The 21,928-nt window shown below is 36.0% G+C and overlaps 2 protein-coding genes across 6 annotated transcripts in view; both read right to left on the bottom strand.

Moving 5' to 3' along the window:
- The window catches only part of LOC108044937, a 41,952-nt gene extending 36,551 nt beyond the window's left edge, over positions 1–5,401 (bottom strand). Inside the window, exon 1 of the mRNA XM_044460546.1 lies at positions 5,321–5,401. The gene's annotated coding sequence lies outside the window, so the exon portion shown is untranslated. The remainder of the gene's footprint in view (positions 1–5,320) is intronic.
- Positions 5,402–5,513: 112 nt separating this feature from the next.
- LOC108038164 (GIGYF family protein Gyf) lies at positions 5,514–20,577 on the bottom strand. 5 transcript variants are annotated; one of them, XM_044460545.1, is made up of 10 exons: positions 20,193–20,329; positions 19,414–19,786; positions 19,182–19,355; positions 18,840–19,119; positions 14,107–16,749; positions 12,775–13,305; positions 12,346–12,711; positions 12,207–12,281; positions 5,817–5,971; positions 5,514–5,764 (listed from the first exon to the last, which is right to left on the bottom strand). In XM_044460545.1, exons 2-10 carry the CDS (start codon positions 19,747–19,749, stop codon positions 5,639–5,641), a joined length of 4,686 nt encoding a protein of 1,561 aa, XP_044316480.1. In that variant the 5' UTR covers positions 19,750–19,786; positions 20,193–20,329; the 3' UTR covers positions 5,514–5,638. The 5 variants fall into 5 exon arrangements, with proteins under 5 accessions (XP_044316480.1, XP_016970396.1, XP_016970398.1 ...); XM_017114907.2 differs by lacking the exon at positions 20,193–20,329 and adding an exon at positions 20,541–20,577 and having other exon boundaries at positions 12,346–13,305; XM_017114909.2 differs by lacking the exon at positions 20,193–20,329 and adding an exon at positions 20,547–20,565 and having other exon boundaries at positions 12,346–13,305.
- Positions 20,578–21,928: the final 1,351 nt, after the last annotated feature.

Below are 21,928 nucleotides of genomic sequence, written 5' to 3'. Positions count from 1 at the left end.
AGTTATGGCATTTCCGATCAATCAGTTATATGGCGGCTATAGGATATAGTCGGCCGATCCCGGCCGTTCAGACTTATATACTGCGTGCAAAGGAAAGAAGGGTGTGTGTTTCAATTCGATAGCTTTAAAACTGAGAGACTAGTTTGCGTAGAAACAGACAGACGGACATGGCTATATCAACTCAGGAGGTGATCCTGATCAAGAATATATATACTTTATAGGGTCGGAGATGTCTCCTTCACTGCGTTGCACACTTTTGACCAAAATTATATTACCCTCTGCAAGGGTATAAAAATCTGATATCCGGGAAATAGTCTACTACTTTGGCAAGACATGTCTGCCGCCATTCGAATAAATTAGAAAACAATGTAATTTAAATTTACCAGTTGTCTTTTTTTAGTTATTGGTAATTTAGAGACCATAGCTGCCCTAAATTCTTGAAGGAGATTTTTGGGTTCCCATAATTTTTGACATAAGAAAAACTCTGCTTTGACAACGTTTTTTAAGCCTAGTACTCAGATCGACGAAATCTGTTCGTCAGCTATGAGAGAGAGCGAGAGGCAAACAGCTGGCGAACGTCAGCTCAAAAGATATTCTTAACTACTTTGGCAAGACATGTCTGCTGCTATACAAAGAAATTAGAAAACAATATAATTTTAACTTAATATTCGTTTTTTTTTTGTAATTACTGATAATTATTTGGTAATTAAGAGATCATAACTGCCCTAAGTTCTTGCAAGCAATTTCTCAGGGTTTTTGTTGTGTTTTTCCGTTCTTTTTTGACCTAAGAAACACTCTGCTCTAACAACAGGCACCTCAACAGATTCAATTTCTTAATCTTTTTTTCTTGTAGACTTTCCAATTTAATTATACTCACGGATTTAAACCCTAGAAGATGGTACTTCAACAAAGTCAAAACATTGCGTAGGTTAATCGATTTTATATGCATTTAAAGGCTTGAGGAAAGTGTATGCAGATGGTAACGGGGATATAACAGCAGGAAAACGCGGTTTTCTCAGCTTAAAAATTTATTGACCAAATTTTCACTCGACTTGCTTTTCGATTTTGCAGAAATATTTCCTTTTTAAACAAAAATTGTAAAGTTCATATTCGTAAAAAAGAGTGGCAGGCCACACTTCTACAAAAAACTACTGAATTATCCACATACGAATGGCACTGTTAAATATTTAAAATATTGTAATATTATTATTACAATTATTTAGGTCTATTGTACTAGTTTACAATTAAATCGACAATTTGCCCCAGAGATGAAAGTTAGATTTTCCGCTGTAGTTAGACTCCATAACTTGAAAATTACTTAATTTTTTCGACCCCATAAAATATATATATATTCTTGATCAGGATCGATAGCCGAGTAGATCGAGATCCGTATGAACGTCATGATTTCGGAAACTACAATAGCTAGATTTTGGAGATTAGTGTTAATAACGTTATATCCGATTGTTCCTATGGGAGCTATAGGATATAGAGGTCCGATCGGGGCGCTTTTCAAACTTGATTTGCGTACACATGTTTTAGGACGACTGCTCTTCAGATCGCTAGCTTTTAAACTGAGCTCGCAAACGGTATTGAAACAGACGGACATGACTATATCGACTCCCCTATTGATCCTGATCAAGAATATATAATACTAGCAGGGTGCCCGCAGCTTCGCTTGCGATGGATAACCCCAATATCCTACTTTTCTTATGTAATAAGTATGTGAACATGGGGCAGACCACGTTTTTGCTATTCAATAGAATACATAAAACACTGTACTTCACCAAACAATTGGCCTTTAACCAACAGCGCCATTAATGTTTTAACTTTTAAATGAAAGACTCGAGATATCAGATCATGACGATTCTGAGGATTTTGGCCTGGAAACAACTCATTCGTTATTTCCTCCCATTTAGGGTTACAGGTAAATGTTATAAAAGTATCAGGTCGGCCATGATGTCGGACATAAGTCATAGCATCCTGGGTCTTTTCATGCATATATCGAGGAGAGCCTGTAAAAGTTGAAGGTAAAATCACCATCTGACCAAGTTGAGTCATATCTGCATCTCCCCTACCTATAGCGTCTTGAAGATGTACATATGTAACTTTCTGCTCCCAACTTTTTTTGATTTGCTCGAATATAATTAAGCCGTTCGGTTTCCATTTTTGCACTCATATCAACCAAAAATTGATTAAACAGAGCTCAATAATAATGCACGTGATTGACTTTAGTCTCCCTTAGAATTATTCGATAACTGTAAAAGCTAAATGCAGATACAGTCTTCTTTAGATCATTTTTGTTAACGGATCCCGTTGGGGAATATTTATGGAATATCCATCATATCCGTGGCAAAAAATTAATGGATATTGTAGACAGTCATAAGATCTTTAAAGTTCACTTTGCTATTATGACTCTCAATAACAATGTCCCGACTTGAAAATTGTTGATCACTAATACCAAACCCACTTCATTTGTTTGAGGTGCATTATAACGACCTCTATGAGCATTTGCTGGCTTTTTATCAGCGTTAATGACCATTTTGAAGTCTTTGCAATCTTTTGGGTCACCAATAACTATAAACTAATGTCTACAGATATTAAAACCGTATTAAAGCTCATTTTATATTTTTAAGGAAGCGTACGGAAATGCAAGGCAGAGAGAGAGGAAGGGAGATGGAATCATTTTTTTTTTTTTTTTTTTTTTTTCGCGCGGAGTCCCACGGCCCACTTACCCGCTCAACCGACCGAGGGGCGCAGCCGTGTATCGTACGGCACGATTCGCGATAGGATAGACGCGAGATAGGAAAATAAAGGTAAAGGTCCCGGAAAAAAAGTAATAGTTAGATCAATCTTGTGCCAATGAAGCAAGTATTAATCGTTTTAGGAGCGGCAGAGAGTCAAGATTTGATATTACAGGAAAAAGTCTATTATAGTCAGAACATAATACTCTGAAAGGCTCATGCAAGGCATAGTTAGATCTACAATGATTTAAAATTAGGGGAATATAATTTCTAGTTAATCTACTTGGCACAGAAAAGTTTAGCCGACTTAACAAGGCGGGGCAGTCAATATCACCATGTATAAGGTTATAAATAAAGATAGTACCAAGCATCGTTCTACGGTTGGCTAGGGATGGTAAATTAATCAAAAGAAGTCTACTAGAATAAGAAGGTAAGATAAGATTTGCATCCCAGTTTAGGCGCCGTAAAGCAAAAAGAAGGAAGTTTTTTTGTACAGATTCAATACGACCAATATGTATTCCGTATTGTGGACTCCAGACGGGAGACCCATACTCCAGAATCGGACGGACTAGTGAAATAAATAAAGTTTTAGTCAAATAAGGATCATCGAATTCTTTTGACCACCTTTTAATAAATCCAAGCACTCCTCTGGCTTTATTAACCATGGACGAAATGTGATTAGAAAATTTTAGTTTAGGGTCCAAGAGAACGCCAAGATCGTTTACAAGAGTTATTCTATCCAAAGAGCTGCCACTTAACGTGTAAATCGCGTATATCGGATTGGCCCGATAAAAAGTCATCAGCTTGCACTTGGAGCCGTTTAAATTTAGTAAATTATCTCGGCACCAGTTTTGAAAATTATCTAGATCGGATTGCAAGTCTAAATGGCAGGAAATGTCCTTATACTGCAGGCACAACTTAACATCATCTGCGTACATAAGTACGCGAGAATGACTTATAATTGAGGGAAGATCGTTAATAAATAATGTAAAAAGTAACGGACCCAGATGGCTCCCTTGTGGGACACCGGAGGTAACACGGAGAATTTCAGAAATTGAATTTTTAAAAAGGACCCTTTGTGACCTGCCATTTAGATAACTTGAAATCCATTTAAGCAGATCAACTGGAAAACCTAAAAGGTCAAGTTTATGAATAAGAAGTAAGTGATTTACAGAGTCAAATGCTTTACTAAAGTCAGTGTAAATGACAATTTGTTGACAATTTGTATGAAAATGCAGAGAGAGATAGCAATATGCAGGCAGAAAACGTATGATGCTTATGGAGACACTTAAATTCGATAAAAGATCGACTTTTTGCTTAATTTCTTTGTTTAGAAGATAGCTAGAGCTTTGGTGAAACCATTAAATGAATCGTTAAAGCTTAAGGAAAAACTTTACCGAAGGAATTTTTGATTCTCAGTTTGAAGATATTTTTGGCTAAATTGTAATTTTAGAACGGGTGTTAAAAATAGTAAAAAGCCTTAAATCTAAGCGGTCAAATTTTTTAAACATTTATAATGTCTTAAACTATTTTTGGGCGAAAACGGATTCGATTGCTAAAACGGTTTAGCGTCCAGAATTTTTGAAAGAAAAATTGACCTTTTTTCCAATTGGAATCGATTGGGGCCACTTGGGGAGCCCCAGTTTTCTTACTGATAGCTTTATATATATGAATCCTTAAAGTATCAGGATTCCCTCGATAAATTTTCATATTGCTAATTGACTTAGATCAGTGTTTTTTTGCCGTTTGGAAAAAATGAGGAAGATTCATAGATTTTCAAAGATCGATAAAAAATAGTAAACATTAAAATATCGAATATTAAATTAAATAGAATCTTTATTATGTAGAGGACTAAATTTTGGCCAAAAATCGCATCGATTGATTAACGCGTTTAGCGTCCAGAATTTTTTATAGAAATTGGGGGTTTTTTTGCCACTGAAAAGAAAATGGGGGCATGTTTGTGGCCAAAATAAATCTTAGCAAATCAGTTTAGTGTTATAAGAATTGAATGGTAAACAATTTTAATAGGGTCATTTAATTAGTTTAGGCTGTGCGTTGATTCTTAGTTTTCAATGAACAGTTTTATATATATAGATATACTTTATGGGTTCGGAAGCGTCTCCTTCACTGCGTTACAAACTTCTGACCAAAATTATAATACCCTCTGCAAGGGTATACAAGTTTTAAATATTTAACTGTCTGCCATGTGGATAATTCAGTAGTTTTTGTAGGAGTATGGCCTGCCACTTTTTATTTTACGAATATGAACTTTACAATTTTTGTTTAAAAAGGAAATGTTTCTGCAAAATCAAAAGTGAGTCCAGTGAAAAGTTACAGACGCAGTCGGCTTGTACACGCCTCAATGCCGAATTTAGTTAACTTGACGCCGTTTTGTATTACTTTCCGTTCAAGTGGAAAAAGACAAAAGCCGTTAATTTGTTTGATTGAGCAATGTATACATTTTTGAGTGCACAAATTGTATTCAACAATGACCAAATAATAAAGGCAACGACAAAGGTTGCTAAAGGAGGAAAGGACAGAGACGCAACTATTGTAAATTTCTCTTTCTCTATACTCACCCCTGTTTGTTGTTTTGGCCAAACGCTGTTTTGGCGCAACCCTGACGAAGTTGACCGACATAACATATGACATCGATTCGACGGACGGTAACAAAGATTTATTAACAACAGTTTTGTTTATGTGCATATATATATATATATATATATATATATATATATATACATACAGATATATAGATATATATATAAATATATTTATTTATTTATTTAGGTATATCAGGGTTTAGCGCACATCCATTTGTGACCTAACATTTAATTCAATTCTGTTGTTTATAAGATTTGTAATTTTATAAAAAAATTGAGGTTGTCCCAATGTGGTTATGGTCCTTCGACATAATCACGAACGCCAACATTTATGCGACCCTCGGCGGCTGTTACCGAAAACCCAAGAATGCGGGCGTCCATTCTAGTCATCTTATTCTTCTTAACTTTTTTCTGCTTGTTCTTAAGAAAGACAATATTAATACGCAATGTTAATTATACATACAAGACCCACCTTGCTGTCAGTATAGTCGTTCGCCGATGGTGTAATGGCAGGAGCTGGTTTACACATGTCATCATTGTGTGCATTTTGGGCACGCTGCAAACTCTTGTATTTACTGCGTCGATCCAAAAACTGCTTGGCAAAATCCAAAGACTCTTTTCCTTCACCTAAGAAGTTAGAAAATACCATTTATATAGCAACATTTGACTTTATTGTGTTATATAGATTGTGTGCAGTCTGGTCCGTCTTTTCTTGTCCGTCTAATATGTTAAGTTCAGCTGTTTTGCCGTCGTTAAATTAATAAAGTTTGTGACCTAACAAATACAATTTATCAGGATTTAAATTTAAAATTTGTATGATAGATAAAGTGACTATCATAATTAATTAAATGAAACAAAATATCTAAAGATATCATTTACTGTTAAATACAAGTCTCTTCATTAATTTCCCAGAACAAAATTATTGGCACACTTGGTAATTAATTAACTTTGGTTAACACTTTATCCCGTTTTACTCTAAATAGTTTAATGATAAACAAGAAAGGAAGCAAACTTGGGCAAGCCGAAGTTTATACATCCTTGCAGTTATTACAAATCGACCACATTTCGATTTCTATGCTTATATTTCTAAAAACAATGAAGCTTTGTCGATTTTGCGCTGCATTTTGCCATCGTTTCTATGACAGCTACAGTATGTCAAGAAACACTTTACACACTGAAAATGAACTTTATTTTTGGACTTTGGATTAAAAACTAAGCAACTTCCAATCAATTTCATAATTTTTTTTAATGCACAACGATTCTTCTTGCCTTGCTTAATTAATAAGTTGAAAAACAAAAACATAACAATTTATAGGAACATAATAATTAACTTAAACATGAGAATACACATTTTTAATCCTGTCAAGAAACTCTTTACACAAAACTAATTATCGTAATTTAAATCTAAATATTAAGAAACTTATACTATTTAAATTTAGTTTTAGTATTTTGTATGACCCCCCTTAGCATTAGCAACAAGCTGGATCCGTTTGAATTGATTAACTTTGGCATATCATATACCAATGATATTTTTTGCCACTCCTCAATTTCCGCCGTTTTGAGCGCTTGACGATTTTTGGGCTACCTTTTAGCCACTTTTTTCTTCAGGAAGGCCCACAAATTTTCAATAGGGTTAAGGTCGGGGCTCTGGGGTGGTGTATGGATCACCTTACCGTAGTTGTAAAGGATCCAATTCCACACATAGAACTTCAAGTTAGACTTATTGCCGGAAATAAAGCCAAATTTTTCAGCACTAGGCCTTAAATAGGTCATTTAAATTCGAAGATACTGCTCAGCATTCATAGTATTTTCTATGAAGGCAATTTCTCCGACCCCTTTGCTGCTGATGCATCCCCAAATCATGACCGACAATTTTCCGAATTTAACTGTCGGAATAATGTTGCGGTTCTCTAGTGCTGTAAGTGCCTTGCGCCACACTTTGGTTGGACCATCGTTGTAATATATAACGTCGTCCCAATATTCTTGCGGCTGGCTAATCATGGCTTCAGCAAAGGCTTTACGTTTTTCCACATTCATTTGCGACAGAAGAGGCTTCTTTCGAGCGACCCTGGAGGAGTACTTGCGTCGCAAAATAACTGGCGTATTGTTTCATGTGAAACAACTATACCAAACTCTTCCTGAAGCTCATTGGCAAGAGTTCTCGTCGAAATTGGTTAACTTTTCGCCTTATTATTCGGTCTTCTCGTTCTCCAATCATCATTTTACGGCCCTCTCTATTCGTTGTTTCCAGCCTACCTTCATATTCCGCTCGATTTAATACGTTATAAACGGTTTTTCTGGAAACTGAAAACATTTCAGCAAGCTCCGCGGCAGATTTTCCCAATTTATGATTAAAGTAAATCAACTGAGAGATCTCAAAGATCAATTTTTGCCAAACATTATAAAAATCTCGTAAAGATCCCTTTTGATGCTAGCTTTGGCTAATTTCACAACAAATTGAAATAGAATGTAAAAATGACGCTACTTACAAGTCATAGATAGTGGTAAAGTACCGTTCATTTTTTCGAAAAGAACAAAAAAGAATGAAAAAGCTAACTGTGTAAAGAGTTTCTTGACAGTGTTAAAATTGTGTTCTCTTAGTTTGTCTTCTTCTTCATTTTCTGTGGATTGTGTTGATTTTGTTTTCGGACTAACTAGGCATACTCTAATTAATATAATAGCATTTCAAAATAAATCATAAAATGAAACACAAGGGGCTTTTTTTTGCATGCAAAGTCAAAATATAAAAACAATCTTCAGTATGTAAAGTGTTTCTTGACATTCTGTATATGATATTGTTGTCCGATTTCAATTTAATTAAAACCGTAATACAATAATATTTAAATAATACCAAATCCCAAAGATAAATAATTAAAAACAACAAAGTTATAATTTTTTCCGATTGTTCCTATGGGAGCTATATGATATAGTCGCCCGATCCGGCTCGTTCCTGCAATAGAAATACCACTTTTGGCAAAGTTTCAAGCAAATAGCTTAAAAACTGAGGGACTAGTTTACCTAGAAACGGACGGGCGGTCATAGCTAGATCAACTCTCCTGGTGATGCTGATCAGGAATATATATACTTTATGGGGCCGGAAATGTCTCCTTCACTGCGTTGCAAACTTTTGATTGAAATTATAATACCCTCTGCAACGGTATAACAAGAAAGGAGGCAAACTTCGGCAAGTTTATATACCCTTGCAGTTATTACAAATCGACTACATTACTATTTCTTACCTATATTACTAAAAACAATGAAGCTATGTCGATTTTGGGCTGCATTTTGCCATCGTTTCAATGGCAGCTATATGATATTGTTGTCCGATTTGAATTTAATTAAAATCGTAATTCATGACTTATAAACTACCTGCAACAGAAATAATACTTTTGGAAAAGTTTCATTCAGTTTAAAAATGAATGACTAGTTTGCGTAGAAAGGAACAGACTGAGGAACCAGACACGGACATGAATATATATACTTTACAGGGTAGGAACACTGCGGTGTAAACTTTTGACTGAAATTTGAATACTCTCTACAAGGGTGTATAAATGCAGTTTGACTTACTGTATTAATTACTGTTGCTTAATATATAAGGGGTTTTATGTTCTGGAGTCATATTCCAAAATAGGGACATGGTAAAGCTTTTGTAGTGTATAGATTGTCGACGTTTTATAAAAACTAACAAAGAAGGAAGCAAACATCGGCATTCATATCAAACGACTACATTTCAATTTCTATGCCTATATTACTAAAAACAGTGAAGCTATGTCCTTTCTATGGCAGCTATATGATATTGCTGCCCGATTTTGACAAAACTAAAAGCGTAATTCTAATTACTAAATCTAAAAGAAATATTTTGATAAACATAAAAGCAGCAAAATAAAAATTTATTTCATTTTAAGGGGTTGTAACCATTTTCATTTTCAATAAATCGAAAATTTTGTTATTGCTTTATTTTGAAGAACAACTTCTTGAGAACATTTCCCCAATTTTAAGCAGTAGAATGAAAGTTATAGCGCTCCTAGCCGCGCGCCTCGTCCCCGCCCAAACCCAAACTTGAATCTTTAAACGCGAACATCTCGAAATGGTGGTTTTTGAAAAATGACTTTGCGGTGATATGGATTGGCGAAAAACTACTGAACCGTTTTCTTCAAATTTTTTGTTAAATGTTCGTGATGAATTTTATGAGTACTTGAACGATCGATTTTTCATGCACAATTTTTTATTTCACCGAAATGGATTTTTTTGTAAAAACTAGCGACCAAAAACTTCATTTTTCGCATTAAACGTTCCCGTATGCACAAAAAAAAAATCGTTCAGATACACGAAGTTAATCTAAACTAATAAAAAAAATTTTATTTTCACTGTTTCAGTTGACCTGTTCGACATGGGGAATTATCTCCGCAAGGCTCTTCCAAAAAAAAAAGGGAAACAGCCACCCCACCCCTTAAAAACTATTCAATATTTTTTCACAAATTTTTGCAGAAACATTGTCAACAAACTTAAATTTCAGAAAATATAATCATTTATGTAATACAAAAATTGGTACATACATAAAACAAGAAAGGAAAGCTAACTACGGGCGGAGCCGAAGTTGATATACCCTTGCAGAATATTCTGTAAATTTTATTCTCCAAAATTATTCATATGATGCATTCTTAATACTCATAAAAAATTCCAACTTCCTAATTTTAAAAACACCAAAGTTATGGCATTTCCGATCGGTCAGTTCTATGGCAGCTATAGGATATAGTCGGCCGATCCTTATGAAATTATCTCCAAAATTATTCATATGGTATACTCATAAAAAATCCACCTTTAAAAACACAAAAGTAATGGAATTTTCGATCGTTCAGTTATATGGCAGCTATAGGATATAGTCTGACGATCCTTATGAAATTTGGTAGGTCGGATTGATTGATCAAAAATAAAATCCATAGAAAATCCTCATCTTTCTAACTTTACCAAAACCAAAGTAATGGCATTTCCGATCAATCAGTTATATGGCAGCTATAGGATATAGTCGGCCGATTCCGGCCGTTCCGACATATATACTGCGTGCAAGGGAAAGAAGGTTGTGTGCAAAGTTTCAATTCGATATCTTTAAAACTGAGAGACTAGTTTGCGTAGAAACAGACAGACGGACATGACTATATCAACTCAGGAGGTGATCCTGATCAAGAATATATATACTTTATAGGGTCGGAGATGTCTCCTTTACTGCGTTGCACACTTTTGACCAAAATTATAATAACCTCTGCTAGGGTATAAAAACTAAAAATACTTAAATTTAAAAGGAACATGAATTCATATTAAAACTGTTTTATTTATATATAATTAACTTTTAAAATTTAAGTCAACGTTTTTGTTTACAAGTTTTATATGATCCACTTTTATTTTAGTGGACATGTAATTTAAAACATAGCTTTGTTCTATTAAGCAGCGTTCAATTATCCAACTCCCAGCTTTATTGAAATATTATGGATATCAACAAAATTTAAAAGCAGATTTGTTCAGTACTGTAGTAACATAGATTATGGCAATTTATTGTAAAACTTTTATTGAAATAAAATTCAAAACTAAAAAAGGGAATTTTAAACATTTTTCATGTCATTTTATGTTATTTTGTGCTAGCCTTAATCTTAAATTTAATTGTAAAACTTAAATGTAATATTTAATACGGCAATGATTATGTTTATTAACATTTAAATTTAACTTCTAAACTTTAACTTTTAGTATGAAATGCACTAATGCACTTCCTCTCGAGCTTTGTTCAAGTTGTTTATACCCTTGCAGAGGCTATTATAATTTCAGTGAAAATGTGGCATCGCAGTAATAAAGACATTTCCGACCCTCTTGATCAGCATCACTAGAAGAGTCGATCTAGCCATGTCCGTTTGTCAGTCTGTCCGTCCGTCCGTCCGATTCTACGCAAACTAGTCCCTCATTTTTTAAGCTATCTGCTTGAAACTTTCCCAAAAGTTGTCTTTCTATTGCAGGTAGTATATAAGTCGGAACGAGCCGGATAGGGCGACTTTATCATATGGCTCCCATAGGAACATAATTACATTAAAATCGGACAATAATATCATATAGCTACCATAGAATCTATGGCAAAATGCAGCGCAAAATCGACATAGCTTCATTGTTTTTAGTAATATAGGCATAGAAATCGAAATGTAGTCGATTTGTAATAACTGCAAGGGTATATAAACTTTGGTTTCTTTCTTGTTTAAGGTACATTTACAATGCTAGGACTAACATAATGGTTTCTGAAAAATGTATTTGTGCGGCACTGTAGATATTAATTATTATTCCTTCTATTTTAATTCCTAACTTGAATAAAATAACCGCTTACAGCAGCAGAAGGAATGTCAGCTGACTAACAAACTACCGTTCCATTGCATTGAGTCTGTTCCTCTTATTTGGAAGAAGCCTATGTTGATATTACGGTTTTTGTCAAGACATTTTCATTTAAAGTTCTGAAGATAGAGCTCCAGAGATTTTATCTTTGCGTCAGGCTTATCAATTTTAGAAATTGAGTCGTTTGTCACCTCACAACTATGTTGGGATGTACAAAAAGTTAAACTTTATTAACACAGGTTATATTAAAAACGCGATGGCAAAAATAAACATTTTGGAAAGATTTCTCACATTGGTATTTCACTTGTCCAAAGTGTCCGAAATTTCAAGAAATTCTTATTGTTTACAACTTTGCAACAGATATAGTTTTTTTTTTATAACAAAATCTTACAAAAACCCAAAAGAAGACATTCCCTCTTCCTCTTTAAAATACAAAAAAAAGATAAATAAATATTTTCCTTTATTGATGATAAATAAATTATAAAGAACTACATACCAAGGTATATTCGCACATAGTCCTTCACTTCATATGGTGCCTCCAAATCTTGTAAGAAAGCTACGAACGTTGGTACTAAAAATATATAAAAACGTAAATAGTTTGCGAAAAGGTCAAGGTCAAGATTACGAATATTTACCATCAACTTTGGCGGACATATTATCTAGGCTCCTAATACACCAGCTAGTGAACTCGTTTTCGTACTCGGTTACCTTATTATTGGACTGTTCGGAGGGGCCTTGATGCACCTGGCTTTTATAATTGGACTTTCTCTCCTTATCTTTGTCCTCAACTGAAGTAGCTGTACTTTTTGAACCCGGACGGATCTGACCGATTTTCAGTTTCTCTTGCTGTTGTTGTTGTCCTGGCGCAGTTTTAATGGTTTTTCCTGTGTTATGTATGGCCGGCAAAGTCTGACTTTTGCGTAAATTTCGAGGCGAAGCAAATGAATTCGACGACTTATTCTGAGCATTTATGTTTGTTTTATTGGTCGAATTTAGTCCACCTGCAGCGGAATTGGCAGTAATGCTACTGCTTGTAACAGAACCAAACATAGACTGATTAGTACCTGATGCATTTGGTTCGTCCCACAGACCAGTTCCAGTGCTTGATCTCATAGATAGTAACGGAGCAGCGCTCGAACCGCTCCATGCCTTACTTCCGCTACCCCAGATGTTGGAGGTTCCACTCGCCGCAACAGATGCTGATTGTAGTGCAGCATGCTGGTGTTGCTCCAGTTCGCGACGACGCTGCTGATCTAAAAGGTCATTGGTCAGACGCTTGGTCTCTTCAGCCTGAATCTCGGCAAGGCTCATTACGGGAGCCGACGCTGGAGCCGACTGCCATTTTAGCAAAGCATCGTTAGCTTCAGCCGCAGCGGCAGCATTGGCACGCAATTGTTTATCTAGCAACTCTTGATGTCGCTGCTGGTCTGCGCGGCGCTCCCGACGTTCTGCCTTTTGTATCTCTGCCAGTCCAGGCGCGGTGCTACTAGAATTTGGTGACTGAAGTGACCATGGCGCTACGGATGCAGCAGGTAAACGCGAAGCCACTTGCGGTTCAGACGTTTTAACGACGTCATTCTTAGAAGCGGAATTACCTAAAAAAAACATTTGGTTAAATTTTAAGTTATAAAATAAATTTGGAGAACATTAAAAAGCTCATTAATACTTTAGTATGAGCGTACTTAACGGCACTGGGATAATCATGGCTTTTCGAAACGACGAAAGGAGCAAAAAGTTGGGAGCCACCACTGTGGACTGCAAAACTACGAATCCCACAATGGAAAAAAGGCTGTAGTCAGAAAGCAGTTTCACAAAGTCAGTCTTCCAACTGAAATCGGGTCCATTAAAAAAAATACACCTTTTTTATAGAAAAGGAAGTTAATAACTTTTCAAAACTACACCTCAAGCACATACTGAAAATTGAAATTCGATCTTCATTATAAGTATTTTTGGGCGCTTTCCCAAATAATAACCACTGTGCAAGGCTCCGAAAACAGGAAATGTTATAAAAATATAATTGACATACAGATTTTGTCAACAAATTTTTTTTTTTTGAGTGGGCGGATCTGAGTTCGTAATTACGATGCTTGCAAAAAAGTTTGGGTAATATTCCTGTTAGGTTTGTTTCGAAAGTTTTAGTAATTTTTCTGTAAGGTTTCTTTCGAAAGTGAACAGAGCATTTATAGAAGACACGAATATTTCTTGAGGGAGTAAGTCTACTAAAACTTTTTCTAAAATTCAAAAAATGAAAGAATCTTGGAATATATTCGAGTATGTTTTTCAATAAACCGTCTGGAAGGTTATAATAAGAACAGAACAAAACTGCATTTTAATTTTCATGATGGGACCTACGGATAATTCACATATTGCACGTAAAGTTAAATATGAAAACCAACCTGTGATGCCACTTTGAACTGCAGTTTGAGCATTGCCTAATAATGCCTTTCGACGTTGGGCTTGTATTTGCTGTTGTCTTTCTTTTTCCTCCTGCATTTGACGGGCCCTTTCCTCGGACTCCTGCATAGCACGCCGTTTTTCTTCTTCCAGTTGCTGACGCTTGCGCTCCTCCTTTTGCCGACGTTTTTCTTCCGTCTGCTCCCGTTTGCGATCATCTTCATTTATTTGCTTTATTGCGGAAGACTGCAGCACATTCTGCCTTACAGTCGAATGCTGTTTAATAGTCTGCTTTGTTTGTTGCTGATGAGAACTTTGTTCCTTGTTTTGATACTCTTCAATATCGGAAACAAACGATGAAACTAACTTATGATTATTCGAATCCTTTAGATTGTCAGTAGTCTGGCACTGACCTAAATCCGCGGAGCTATGTTTAAAATGATCTTCTGATTGAACTTGGTTTAGTGGTGTTTGCACAGAATGCACTGGATCTGAGAAACAGGTTTGTGGGGATTTTTGAATTAATAGTTGCTGTTCTTCACTTTGCTCTTCATTTAAATTCCCCACTTCCCACAACGTTGCTTTTGTATTGGGTATTCCAGGCCATTGTTGGTCAAGCTGTTGTGGCTTGTTAGGTGGTAACCACATCGGAATCATTAAGTTGTGTCCCGCTAACAACTGAGTTTCAGTTATAAAATCTCCTCCAGAAAGATTTTCGTTGCCAGAAGTTGGAAGTGAAGGTTGTTGCTGTTGGCCAACTGTTGGCTGGCCTCGCAAGAGCATTCGTAAGTTGTATTCATTCAGTAAGTCCAAGTCATTTCTGGGCAGCTCATCTATTTTATTAAGATCGGCTGCAGATCCACTTTGCATAACACAGTCAGCCGATGTTGGCAAGGAAGCTACCACTGGTTGTGCTTGCTGATGCATAATTTGGGCATTTAGTATGAAATTATTGGCTTCTAATAGGTTACCCACTGAAAGTTGCTGTTCGTTACTGTTCGCAAACATATGTTGATCCTTCTTGGCATGTTCAGCCACTGCACTATATAACTGACTTCCGGCAATTGGGTTCAATATGGAGAGCGAGTTGCTTAGTGCGTTTAAGTTGCTCAAATACTCAGGAAGAACAAGCATTTGAACTTTCCGCCGAACAACCGCCTCTTTCTCCACTGTTGAAAGTCGTTGAAAGATCTCATTTTTGGATAGCTCTGCCAGTATTTGGTATTCCTGGTGCTGCAAATACTGGTCCTGCAGCATCTGAAATCGCATTGTAAGCATATGCGATGTAGTGCCTATGCTATTTCCTCCAAGATTTCCTTTAATTGCGGCGCTAAGAGATTCCGCAGCTGCAGTCACATTTGCCTTAAGTTGCTCGTCTCTTTGTTGTTGCAACTGCTGTTCAACAACAGACAGAGAAAGAGTAATTGGGTTTGGCTTACGGGGTGTAAGCGGTAGAGGCGCTGGAAGAGTGGGTGGTATCTGACTAATAGGAAGATTCTCTAGATCAATTGGTGAAGGAAGTAAGTGGCTGTTAGTAAATGGCATGTTCCCATGACAAAATTTTATAAGCTCGCCCAGCGGTCTAAACCTATTATCGGAGAATCGTCGTACAAATAGGTTTTCATTAAAGTATCCAGCACGATACCATTCTGTCATCTCCATGGCACTGAATGGCCCCTGCACATTTGCCTGAGGATCCCGGTAAAACCACAATTCATTGAGATTTGGATTGACCATATGCGGTGTGGGAAGCATTGAAAAATGTGGTTGGTGGTGCAGATTATGGTGCTGCATAGTCACATGGTCTGAAAACGGTACAGCTGGGTGCGCTGTTGGATGAGCCGTTTCTGAAAGTGTGCTCGTCATTTGTATAGGCATGGTAGGAGGGGCTTGCTGGCGTACTGTAGTACCACTTACAGAATCAGGTTTCATACTTAACTCAATATCAGCTAGACTTGGCAGAGGCCCTGCAAACCGTCCGCTATCATTTTGATGTTGATTTTGATTTGTTGAGCTTTGATTATCATCTTCCATTATTAGTTTTTCCACTTCATCGGCGACTTCTTTGATTCGATCTGAAATATCACCGTGGACCTCTTCCATTTTTGTCGTTGTTGAGTTTATTGGAGATAAACGGCTGCTGTTGACTTCCTGTGCTGCTGATATGTTCTGATCTTTCATTAATAGGATTTCAGATGGTTTATCGTTTGCACTATCTGTTGCAGTACTGTCCTTACTTTTAGATTTTGAAACATCGTGTTCAGAGTTTAAACTTTTGGTCTTTAAAGAATTATGCGAACATTTGTTATTTTGTAGATCGATATCACCATGAAAGGCCCCATTTGCATCAAAGCTGCCACCCAATTCAGATGGATTTTCCATAGCCCATTCTGGAAGATTGTCCTCGGCATTAGCACCGACTGCATCATTATTGCCGGCCCACAATTGTGAGGCCTTCGAGCCTGACAAACGTACAGAAGGGTTAGATGTGCCTCCTCCTACCTCTCCAGCTCCCATTCCGCACCCTTTACTACTTCCAGGCCGCTCGCGATCTGTGCTCACAGTCCCAACCGTTGAAATTGACCGTTGCAAACTGGTTGGACTGTCGACGTTAGCGTCTTCATCGCGCCAACTTGTAGACCTTCCTAAAAATAAAAATTTAAAAATTCGTTTAATGATTCGAATTAGTATTTAATGTCAGTTTTAAAGAATTTTGTTTGTTTTAATAATACGAAAGGATTAAGGATTAAATTTTATTTTTAAGAAAGATATCTATTTGTATACCCTTGCAGAGGGTATTCAAATTTCAGTCAAAAGTTTGCAACGCAGTGAAGGAAACATTTCCGACGCTATACAGTATATATATTCTTGATCAGGAGAATCGATCTAACCATGTCCGCCTGTCCGTTTCTACGCAAACTTGGTTCTATGGGAACTATATGATATAGTCGCCCGATCCGGCTAGTTCCGACATGTATACAAGCAGATAGCTTTAAAACTGAGGGACTAGTTTGTGTAGATAGACGGATAGACGGACATGGCTAGATCGACTCTTCTAGTGATGCTGATCAAGAATATATAAACTTTATAGGTTCGGAAATGTCTCCTTCACTGCGTTGCCAACTTTTGACTGATATTATAATAATTATTAAGACAGATCTAAACCAAACTTTAAGAAGGAAAACTTTAATTTTAATATTACATGCTAAAGAATATATAAACTTCATGGGTTCGGAAATATCTCTTTCACTGCGTTGCCAACTTTTGACTGAAATTATAATACCCTCTGCAAGGGTATAATAAACGAATTTATTAAGACAGATCTAAACCAAACATTATAAATATTTGTTTGATTCATTTATTTAATTTTATAAGGCTCACTTATTTATTTATTTAGATTTTAATAAATTTTTTTTGTAATTTTTGATTATGCATCTAATTTTTATAGGGGCTAATGTTAAAAATTTTGGATTATATTAGAACATTCTGAACATAATGATCCTTTTTTTTGTGTTATAATAATTGATTTTTTACTCTACTTCTGCCTTTGTATTACATAATTTTTTCTAAAATCCATATATTTATTAAAAACTGTAATTTTAAAGAGTATTAATCCCTTGGGGGAGATATGGTTAATTCGCTGCAAAATCTGTAATTTTTGACGAATTTTTATTGGCGATACGAAAATTCTCAGTGAAAATTTTGTTTTTTCATGTGATAAAAACAAAAAAAAAAGAAGTACTATGCAAAATTTCAAAACTGTAGATTTTGCTGGATCGTGTACACCGACTTTGAAAATGGAAACTTTTCAGAATAGTGTTCTAGGTGTGAAGTTTTTTTTTCTTTTGAAGCTTCACAGCAGATTTGAGCATGAATATTTAATTAAAGGTACCCGGTTGCTGTTTAAGACTATATCAAGTAGTATTTGTTCAAGAATATTTTAAACAAAATACTTATTTAAACTATTAAACCAACAACAAAAATTAACGGAACTAAAAAGTTGTCAAGATGATGTTACAGTCATTATCCTAATGTGCATCTAAAATTGAATTTTTCCCGAGAACAATGATAGGAATGCAAAAAAATAATTTACTCCCATAAACAATTTACTCCCATTTGGGAACGTTTAAATTCAAGTATCAGAAAAGTTAAGTTAGAGAAACATTTTTTAAAATATATGCATCAAAAACTTCAACACGTATTTATATGCTTAATTTTTGTTGAACAGTTTCCTCAATTAAGAACAAGTTTAACAACAGCAATATTAAATAAACTTCAGCATTAATTCTTGGAATAGTCAAAATCTTTTAGAAAAAAAGGTTATTTTAAGCTATGCGATTTAAATACAATTTCTAACTATACATTTTAAAGCTTGGATCATCAAAATGAGCACGGCGTAAGAATTTAACTTTAACTTTTAATTTTTTATTCCTGTTACTCGTAGAGTTAAAACGATATTCTCATTCAAAATTGCGTAAGAGTCCGCTATCGACTATAGGAAGCCTTTCAGACCTGATTTGGAAGTGGATTCGTTAGAATTTTTTAACATAATTAGGACATTGTGGCCATTGCTGTCAATAGACTATAACAACCACCAAGGACAAGTGGCATAATTTCTGATCTTGCTCTGCTGTTTAACCGACCTGTGTAAAATTGGTCTATGGTCGTACGAATCTCTTGAATTGCATTGTGTTGTTGAATATTAAAATAATAATAAAATGGTGTAATAACTGACCCCAACGATGACTGTTTGTACCAAAACTAGTATTGGCATTTCCTGCGCCGCCACCGCTTCGCCAACCAGCAATGTCTGGACCGCTGGCAACTGGACCATCTCCGGATCCGTCTTCGTTTCGAGATCGCCGCCAATTCTCCATATTGCGATGATGACTGGAAAAGTCTTTACGAGGGCTTGAGCTTGGCGTGCCGTTCCAATCTAAGCCACCTAAGTTACCAGAAGTGTTGGCAATTGCTGAATCTCCAGTTCCGTTCCGTTCATTCCAAGTACGTTCGGCCTGGGTAAAGAAAATTATTAGCTAGCAAGACATCAAATTTTCCCTTAAATCTTTTGCCTTACCTTGATAGATATTACGGATAAACCCTCATCGTAAAGCCCACTTGGACGTTGATATATAGGATGATAGACAGATTTTCCGCGCATTCGGCCCCTGTCAACTGTCCCACCACGTCCAGTTCCCCGAGATGCAGTACTAAATCCACCGGATGAGCGCTGCAGCCAGGCCGGACGCGACTGTTGCAAAGTAGAGAAACTGAAATTCCCGAAAATATGTCACATCCAGTTAACTTACGCTATTCCCAACAGGATTTTGGTTATTGTCCTCCTCAGAGCCTGGTGTCAGGGCAAGTGGATATTGAACTTTTTCCACGAAAAGTTTCTTAAACGAAGGTAAAATCTGCGGCAGCAAACAGTTCCGATCAAACAACGACAACATTTCCTCACGTCCGTACCGGTATTCTGGAAATAGATTACGCGAGGCAGATGCTGTCGTGGTGTTGCCAAGGTTGTTCGCTGCAATTGAGCTGTTTGGTCCTCCGGCACCGATGTTGTAAGTACTGGGGGAGCCTGAGGGCTCTGCTGACATATTGCGCAACCATTCCGGACCAAATTTCATCGAATCTGTCATTTTCAGTAGCCTCTTGTTCAATATAATTATGCTGACGCTAAGATCAAAGATAAAATTGTATATTTTAGCTGCTCGACTTGCATATCATATCAAGGACAGTCAACCCAACTTTTCTAGTTTATAATTCAATTAAAATTACCAAAACGATCCGTAAAATTGTACGACTGCTTTTGAAAATATCTTTAGCTTAACAAAATGCAACTCAAGAACTAACGTCTACAGCATTAGGACCAATTGAAAATTTCCATAAAAGGACAGTACTTATTAATAACAAAGACGACCTTTTAAGTTGTTACCAAATAGGCAGTTAAATAAAGGAATACAAAAGTAATACAGCAAAACTACATAACCTTAAAATCTAACTTAAATATCACATACAAACGCCATTTAGACATGCACACTTATATTTAATTTTTAATATATACATTGTTGTGTGAACATACCTAACACTAAAATCTGGTTTTATCCTTCCATATATTAAATCGCCATAACTTTCAATTGGATATAATATGTCTTTTTAACGGACACAAGAGAAACAGAAAATTGATAAATGTTATTCGTGCAGACCATATATATACACATGCACATATGGAAGTAGTCTTGTTCTAGCTTTCTAACGCGTGTATGAGTAAACGTACGAAAGCATAACCAAAATACAGGAGTTTTTTAATAAGTTAATACATATATTCGGTTTAATCTATTTAAGCAATTTTTCATACTATTTGGAAATCCCATTCAACAAAAATAAAACACAAAACTTCTTGTTTTATTTCGTAAAATGTTATACTTACACGTACCACCGAGATATAATAGTAAAATACCAATACCAATAAAGTATTCAAATCTAGTGTGGCCGTTTTCAGTTTTCTTAATATTAGGGTGATCCCTGAAAATGATTTCAATGTCTTTTATAACTTGATATAATATCCTATTCCCACAGACAATGCACTAGTAAAGTCTACTTACACTGACGCGAGTTTCCTATCGTTATAGGAGTTACAAAAAACTGCCGTCCTCTACCTAGCAAATTCGAATATATGCGTTTGGCTGTAGGAAAACAGCGGTTATTTGTTTCGATGGGCAATTAAACTAAGAAAGCCAGTGAAAAAACAGAAAGCTTGCAAAAATATATTAATAGCTAGAATAACCTCGGCAATAGTAACTGACATAAATTAATACTTTTATTTAGCCCAAATGGGCTTCACCTCGGTACTCAGATCGACGAAAAAATACCAGAAAATTACTTCGCGTTGCCAACCACCTGAAAAGTACTTTTGGTGAACCCTAGCGAAAAGGTTAAAAAATGTAAAGCCTAGTATCCAGATCGACAAACGATTACGCTAGCGTAAAAACTTTAATATTTCCAGTGTGACCAAAGTTTCGAGAGTTCATCAGATTTAAGCGTGCTACGGTCGTACTGTCAATCAGCTGGGCTTGTTGACAAGCATTTAAACTTCAAATATCGTATTTGCGTGAAAGAGCCTTTAAAAGATATTATCAAAAACCATGGCAAGACAAGTCTGCCGCTGTACAAAGAAATTAAAAAACGATACAATTTAAATTTAACAGTTGTTTTTTTAGTTTACTGATAATTATTTGCTAATTTAAAGCTCATAGCTGCACTTTTATTGTGTTTTTTCATACATTCTGGACCTAAAAAACATTTTGCTCTGACAAGAGGCACCCCAGATAGTATTAATGTTATTTTGTCCTCACATGTAAACTCCTGCAATCGCCTTTTGTGAGTTTTTTGAGTTTTTCCCTCCATTTCTTATAATGTTCAGTGAGAAGCGCACGCCAAAAGATTAAATTTTTTAATCTTTTCGCTAGGGTTCACCCAAAGTTCATTTCCGCAGACTGGCAACGCTATGAAATTTTCTGGTATTTTTTTCGTCGATCAGGGGACCGACGTGAAAAAAAGGCCCGACGAAAAGTGAACGCCAGCTGTTTGCCTCTCGCTCTCGCTCATGACTGGCGTACGGTTTTCGTCGATCTGGATACTAGGCTTAATCTTTTAACGGGCGCTTCTCACTGAACTTTTAAAAAAATGGAGGGAAAAAATAAAAAAAAACCCGCAAAAGTCGATTGCAGGAGTTTACATGTGAGGACAAAATAACATTAATACTATCTGGGGTGCCTCTTGTCAGAGCAAAGTGTTTCTTAGATCAAAAATGTACGA

Source organism: Drosophila rhopaloa, unplaced genomic scaffold, assembly GCF_018152115.1.
Source record: "Drosophila rhopaloa isolate 14029-0021.01 unplaced genomic scaffold, ASM1815211v1 contig_203, whole genome shotgun sequence".
In the NCBI taxonomy this organism is placed as follows: Eukaryota; Metazoa; Arthropoda; class Insecta; order Diptera; family Drosophilidae; genus Drosophila; species Drosophila rhopaloa.
This window is presented reverse-complemented; position numbering and strand designations above follow the sequence as displayed.

Excerpts from the sequence above, each read along its gene's own strand:
- LOC108038164 (XM_017114907.2), bottom strand. The coding sequence starts at position 19,749 with ATGACAGATTCGATGAAATTTGGTCCGGAATGGTTGCGCAATATGTCA. Across the intron at positions 19,356-19,413 it reads AAAATCCTGTTGGGAATAGC|TCGCGTCCGGCCTGGCTGCA; the intron begins GTAAGTTAACTG and ends ACTTTGCAACAG. Across the intron at positions 5,972-12,206 it reads CTATGTGCGAATATACCTTG|GTGAAGGAAAAGAGTCTTTG; the intron begins GTATGTAGTTCT and ends CTAACTTCTTAG.